The sequence below is a fragment of the Pteropus vampyrus genome, unplaced genomic scaffold (genome assembly GCF_000151845.1).
Source record: "Pteropus vampyrus isolate Shadow unplaced genomic scaffold, Pvam_2.0 Scaffold7, whole genome shotgun sequence".
Taxonomy (NCBI): domain Eukaryota; kingdom Metazoa; phylum Chordata; class Mammalia; order Chiroptera; family Pteropodidae; genus Pteropus; species Pteropus vampyrus.
This window is the reverse complement of record NW_011888788.1, coordinates 6,897,794-6,905,543: the sequence shown is the minus strand read 5'-3', so window position 1 is coordinate 6,905,543 and position 7,750 is coordinate 6,897,794. Positions and strand designations below refer to the sequence as shown.

Genomic DNA, 7,750 nt, shown 5'->3' with positions numbered 1-7,750 from the left:
GACCTGGCATGTGTTACCATTTATTATTTCTAGTATTTATAATCAAAAGTTCCTTAACATATGAACTTAAGAAACTAACTTGAATTATGTACTCTTTGATGCTAATATGAGTTCCCCAGTCATACTCATCATCCACCTCTTAGTAGAGTTTATTGTCCTCTACCAGCAATAACACATGCACTTTTTACATAAGAGAAGTGATAACTTATTGGTCACAAGCTTGAAGATTCGTGTAAGCTCAAAGATATACCATTGGTAAATATTCAAGGTCTGTATGTTTTTATTACTGATGGGTTGTAGCTGTATTATCATTTCCATAGCAACTTGAAATACATTTTATTCATTTATTCAGCTAATTTATTTAGACTGAAATAATTTTTTAGTAAAACTACTAGCAAACCTTGCTGACCCAGTTATTTTGAGGCCATCTATTTGTGAATCTTAATTTGCAGAGCTAAGTGTATATGAAAGAAGATATTACTTTGGTCATAAAAACAAAAATCTTGCTGAAGTATTCTTTAATCTCTAATCTTTTTTATTCTAAAATGTGTTCACCACATTACAGTCTTGGAAACACAGGTTTTGTTCTTTCGAAATTAAAATCAGGCCCTTCGAGTTTACTAAGTTGCCTTGAGAACATGGCTATATTTCTTTGTGTATGCGATGTTACTATCTAATTCTGATGATTTCTTTCTTTTGTAGCTCACATGTCAAACAGCACTACATGTTTTGCAGTTAACAATCAAGGAACCGTGTGTTTTGTTGGGAGGTGGCTGCACTGAAACTCACTTGGCAGCATATATTAGACACAAGGTAGGTTTGATAGTACCTTCTCAGATTATCTGAATTCTCAGCAGTATTCATTTTTTGAGATGGTAAGCCAGTAATACCCTGGAGCCTTTAATGCTTAATTTCTTACTAGTCTATACTGTATTAGAAACACTTGAGGAAAATAACACTTGGAAATATAAAGTAATATCTTTATCACAATAATTATTGTTAATCCAGCCTTTTACCAAATGATCACATTCTTTGTGTATTGCCTAAATTTTGCATGTTAAAATGAGCATTCTGTTAATAGGAGTTATATTAGCGATCTCAGCTACTATGGGACAATAATTGATATTCACAAGGAAGGTGTTGAGATTCTACAAAATACTTTTAATACCCTCTGGATCATCAAGAAAATGCTTAATTTCATTTATTAGAGCATTTCAAATGTTAGAATCTGTTATAATTTTTAAATTGGTATTCATTTATGATATTCCTTCTATCAAGAAAGATATTTTTTGTTAATCTAAGAAACCATTTCCTGACAATAGACAAATTTAGTGCATTATAGTTCTGACCTTTTCATAAATACAGACCTGCTTTATTTGAAATTGGATACAAAAAGGTATGTGTTTTTCAGATATTTGCAGTGGATTCTTTTGTTAGTCAAGAGTGTTATAGATTGCAGAGCTTCTAGTGGATGACCAGGAGTGAAGAGAGTGTAAACGTTTTTTATACACATGCCCCACCCTGCTTCCTCAAATAATTTAAAATCTATTTGATGATAAAACTCATTCATGAAAAATTATCATAGTATTTATTATGAGAAACAAAATCAATGCCAATCGATGGATGCTGAATGGACGATTATATCGTCTGTAAATGGAATTGAGTAAACTAGAAAAAGCTTTTTGGAGAAGGAGGGTATCTTGAGTTGGATTTTGAAGAAAAAGTACAGTATTGAAAATATGGGAAAAGAATCTCCATTACAGATGATCTCATCTGGTTCAGACTTCCTGGGAAAAAAAAAGAAATAGTCACTGTTTTGAAGTAGTTAGGGTATGGGTTTTTAACTATCATTCAGTTACTAGTTTGCTAATGTATTAATATTTTTATCATGAAATTTTTAGAATAAACTTTTTAGAATGGTGGAACCAAAAGACTGTTTAAAGTCATATTATCTTTTCATTAATTTGAAGAGAATTTATTTAAAAAGCATTGCTGTGAAAATTGCGTATGTTTCTAAATGTTTTTTATCTTAATGTGTGTTCTCATTTTAAACAAGTCTCAAACATTTTACTGAGTATAAATAAATACTTCATTTGGACATTGGCTGTCAGGAATCCTTCCTCCTGTGTGTATAAAAACCAGTAATATATGCATTATGCCCCGTTCTTCATATATTAAGGAAGCACTACTGGGCAGTCATACAGTATAAGTTGATAATGGGGTTTATTCCGATTCATTCATTCTGATAACATAACTGGTAGCATACATTTTACCAACCAGGTTAAGGTATGATGATAGCCTGGCCAGCTGACTCCTATATGCCCATTAGCATTATGCCAAACCCCTAAGTAAATGGGAAGGAAGTAGTAACTTTATGAATGAGGATTTGATCAAGTATTCTATTTTTTCAGAAACACTTCTATAACATTAATTGCTCTGTATGTATTTTCAATGGTTTCATTACTCTTTAGACTTTTAATGAACGAGGAAGCATTGCCAAAGATGGTGGATATACCCAAACAGAACTTCAGCTAATTACTGAAGCATTTTGCACTGCACTAGAATCTCTCGCTGGCTCTTTAGAACATGATGGAGGTGAAATTCTCACTGACATGAAGTATGGGCACTTTTGGTCAGTTCAGGCAGATTCTCCCTCTGTTGTTAACTGGCCAGATTTGCTTTCAAGATGTGGCTGTGGACTACACAATAGCCAGGAAGAACTAAACTGGTCTTTCTTAAGGAGTACTCGGCATCCTTTTGCACCACAAACCTGCCTTCCACATGAAACTCTGGGCTCAGCCAACAATCTGACCTTGGACTGTTTCACTGCTAAACTTAGTGGCCTACAGGTGGCTGTGGAGACTGCCAATTTGATTTTAGATCTTTCGTATGTCATTGAAGATAAAAACTGATGTAAGAGAATGGCATGTTTATGTTACCAAAAAAAAAAAATTACAGCTAGTCAGGTTTCAATTAAGAAAAAATTGAGTATATTTGTTCTCTCCCAAAGGCCTGTTCTGCATATTTGGATAGATGATTCACAAAATTATAGATTTGCTTAAATTATGTAAGGAAAAAAGTTATAATTCTTGAATAAAAATACCATAGAATAATAAAAATATGAAGCATTATTAATGATATCATAGTTATCTTAGAGATTCCACAGATCTGTATGTTGTTCTAAATTGTTATTATTTAACATTATTCTAAGAACATACAGAAATTTTTTTAAATATCCTATTCCATGCTTTCGTTTATAAATACTTATTATATTTTTAGTACTACTTACATATGTTTAAAGTATAAAATTAGATTCCAAAGTATCACAAAACATCCCACACATATTGCTCAATCAAAAGAAGTATAAACTGCACATTTGGTAAAGTTTCAGTGCTCTTTATCTGAAACTATCCAGTGTTTTGGTAATTGGTGTAGAACCTGGTCTACCTGCAATTGCTAGTTTGCTATTTCTTCATCTGTGTTATTTTAAGGAAATATGTGATTAGGAAAAAATAGGTTTATGTAATAACTAAGAAGCATAGAGAAAAGAAGTATAGAAGTGATTTCTCAAGTTCCGTCAGAGTAGTGTGAAAACAAAACTAGAACAGCTCTCATAGTCAAAGTAGAGACACTGATGTTTCATCAAGGAATGTAATGTGAATTTTATGTAAATGCAAAGTGTACGGATAAATTGAAGAAGAAATGAAGAATGCAGTTAAAGGAATATGTGTGGAACTGTAATAGATGCTATATTAACCTTTAGGGAAACGTTTTGTAAATTTTTGGAAAATTAAGCAACCTGAGAGTCAGTGATCAGATCTGTAGCCATGATAGAGAGAGAGAATTTTTAAGCAGTTTCCTCCAATAGAGGAATTTTTACCCTGAGCCAAAGAAAAAATTGCAGTACAAACTCACAATAATACGATATATATTGAAAAATCAGCTACACCGCAAACTTCATAAAATATTTCTCTAAAATTTTATTTCTTTTCTTATTAGAGTCAAAGAGAAGGGCCGTGTGGTAGGCAGCCTCCAAGATGGCCCCCAGGGACTCCGCCTCCTGGTTTTTAGGCCCTTGCATAATCTTCTCTCCTTGGATATGGGCTGGATGTAGTGACTCCGTTGAATCTCCATTTCCCCACTTTGTGAATAGGAACATCTTATTGTGGTTATCTTTGGCCGATCCATCAGTGTATTACCGTTCCTCAGGGTCCATTGGGAGTAAAGACAATGATGCATCTCATTAACTTCATGGGTCTTCAGATGGGGAAGAACTGTGCTCTAGGAGGTATATTTAGAGAATTAAACCTGAAGAGCTTCACCCACACTGAGCTGATTTCAGTGATGAGATTCTGGACTTGGAGCTAATGTTGCAATGCAGTGAGACTTTTGGGAATCTGGAGAGGGTATGAGTGTATTTTGCATGTAATTTTGTATGTAGCCTATAAGATCTAACAATCCTACCTCCTGGTAGTCCACCCTTTGGGTACAGGTGGGACCTAATGACTAGCTTTTAGTGAGTAGAATATAGCAGAAGTGATGGGACATCATTCCAACGTTAGGTTGTAAAAAGATGGGCTTCTGTCTTGATCTCGCACTTGTTCACTCTGATGGAGGCCAGCTGCCAGGTTGGGAACTGCTCTGTGGAGAGGCCCACATATAACAAGGGACTAAGGGACGCTTCTAGCCAACAGCCGGTATGGACCTGAGTCTTAATACAGACTGAATTTAGAAGCAGATCCTCTCCCATAGAACTTCAAGATGAATGTAGCCCCTGCCACTACAGCCACCCGAGAGGCCCTGAAGCAGAGGGTCTAGATAAGCCCCTCCTGATTTGATTCCTGACCCACAAAATCTGTGAAATTATAAATTTTAAGTTAAGTTTTGGGTGTAATTTATTAAGCAGCAATCGACACTTAATAAAGGTAGGAATAAAAGCTTATTTATAATTATATACTGGAAACTTGGTCATACAGTGAAAAAAAGCATTCTTGATGTCTCTCTTTTGCATTTTCACCATCACTCCAAACATAAAGTCAGTGTTCTTCATCACACATGTTTACAGAGAGGGTTTTACATTCACTTAAGAAAGCATGTCACATGAGAAGATGGAAATTGTCCTAGGTCACCTTGGCCCTCTATTGTATTTCCAAGTTGCTCCAAGAAGAGATGCTACACTGAACCTCTCAAATTGATGTTATATGTTAAGGGTCTCTACTTCTCATGTTATAGCCACTTTTAGCTCTGTCATTTTTTAGCTTCGCCATAAAATTCAGTTCCATCCTTTGGTGGAACATCAGTGCTGTCATTTTGAGTGTGTCGTAAATTTGTAGAAATTTTTAATAAATTTGTGTTTCCTAAAGTTGTGTACAATCCTTACCAGAAAATACTGTAAATAAGAAAAAAAGCACTTCCTTTATAGTTCAAGAAAATCATTGTTCAAACTCAGATGGTAAAATATGAGGTGAAAAACATTGATGAAAACAATTTCAGAGGAGCTCATTTTGACAGAAATAAATGGTAAGAAAATACAACTATATTAAGCCTCAGGCAATGTTTTGTGACTTAAAGTGAGATTAAGATCTGAATATTGCATTATGAGGTTCCTCTGGTGAGAACAGAAAACCCTGATAGCTACAAAATAAGTCAAAGGAAAATAATGCAGAAGAGAATAAAGTCAGTGACAGTTGCTCATTACTTTTGTGTGACTCACAGGACATGTTGCATTAAAGTTTGTTGAACCATAGGAGTCCAGCAGGATTAGAATCCTAATAATCGAAAGAGGTCAGGATTTTGGCAGCACAGAAAAAATTGGAGAACTAAGCAAAGTAAGAGAGCCTTTTAAGTCAAAATACTTATTTTGTTTTATAAATACCCCGATTCCTTAATTCTTCCATTTGTACTATATTGGAGAATCTATGTTAGACTTTTTAAATCAACCATTAGAGTGAAGCATTTTCCACAGGATATTTAAATTACATATTATTAGTATCTTTTATTACCATAGGCATCCCTGAACTCATTTAGTTTATATAATCAAAGCTATTTAGGCATTCACATGATATAAGAGAAATTTTAAGTACCTCTATGAGATCTATCATATACTGTATTGTTGCATTTTTGAATTGTTCTTCAGATAATTTAAAGCAGTATTGTTGCCGTCACATAAATTTTGCAGGTTATTATTTAAGATTATCAAGAACAAAAATCACTCTCATAACCAATGCAGGTCCTGTCAAAACATTCAATTAGTTAGGTTATTCCTTTCCGATAATCTTTGGGGAATAATCAAGGAGACTAAACATCTCTTACAGAGCCCTGTTTCAGCTGTCTAAATAAATCTATCTCTTAATCTAAAGGAAAAGGAAAGTTTGAAAATCTAATATCTTTATAATTTTTTTTTCATGTAGTTAAGTTTTTCTACTTAGTAACTATGGTATCCCATAATTCTTGGAATTTTTTGTCAAAATTTGAATTTAGAAGCATCTAACCCAAAGTTAGCCTGCATTTTTGGATTACAAATAGACTTATTTGCTTCTTTTTTATTAAGAATGTAGTAATACTCATACAGAAGAATGCAATCCCTGAAAACAATCCCTGTATGTAGATCAAGCCTCTTGTTGGAGAGATAATTAGTAGACTAGGTACACTAAAAGCAGTGAAATACTTAGTACCTGTAATAAACTGTGACTTAAGAGGGAAATAAAACAATTTGACAATCTCTTATTAAAAATTCACACTGAGGAAATAGTTATAATAAACATCTGATTTTAGCCCTATAGCTTTTGTTTGAAATATTGTGATTTCATTTTGTGTATTAATTCATCTGTTTGTTTGCCAAAGTAGTTAATGGTATTAGAGGTTAAAAAAGAAAAAAAGATTTGTTCATAGTTCCTGACCTCAAGGAACTAATCATCTAGCCAGTGAGACATATATTTTTAATATTACATTTCTTTTAAAAAAATAATTTCATAAAGTAATTATCAACATTATAGAAATGACATATAGAAAATTTGAAAAATATGAATCAGACACACAAGCACACAAAAGGAAAATAAGGTCAAATGTAGTTCTACCCAGAGATAATCACTGTTTACATTTTATATGCATCTTTTCTGTATATATGTTTACAAAAATATAATCATACTGTTTATTGCTTTATAATCTGTTTCTTTTACCTAATATGTCATGAACATCATAAACATGTACAATCAGTACACAGTTTACTCCATCATTTTTAATGCCTGAAGGAATTTCAGTTTTAGAGATTATACTATAATTTAGTTGATGAACTTTTATTAGTATGCCCTTAAGCTATTTTTAATTTTTGTATTAATATGAATGAAAATGCAGTGAACATTTTATATATATCTTTTTCCCACATCCCTTATTATTTCCTCAGGATGAATAAATAGAATTAAAATTTCTAAATCCAAGTGTATTTAAAATGGAAAGGCTATTAATATATGTAATCTGATTGTCTTCCAGAAATGTTGCATCAATATACTCTGACCATAGTGTGTGAAAGTACTGATTTTCCTGAACTTTGGCCATGATTAGTCATTGTCTTTGCCAATTTAATAGCCGAAAATAGAATGTTTTTTATAATTTGCATTTTTAAAAATATTAATAAGGTAGATATTTTTTATACATTATTAGTCATGTATTAGTCAAATACCTCTTAACTGGCATTCCAAGTTTTTATCAGAAGTTCATCTTTCTAACATACATTTATATTTTTAATATTTTC

General features: G+C 32.8%; 1 protein-coding gene across 1 annotated transcript in view; it reads left to right on the top strand.

Moving 5' to 3' along the window:
• Nucleotides 1–7,161, top strand: part of MKKS (McKusick-Kaufman syndrome) — a 25,456-nt gene extending 18,295 nt beyond the window's left edge. Inside the window, 2 exon segments of the mRNA XM_023536744.1 lie at nt 636–813; nt 2,472–7,161. Coding sequence (XP_023392512.1) covers nt 636–813; nt 2,472–2,912 — 619 coding nt within the window. The 3' untranslated portion in view covers nt 2,913–7,161.
• Nucleotides 7,162–7,750: the final 589 nt, after the last annotated feature.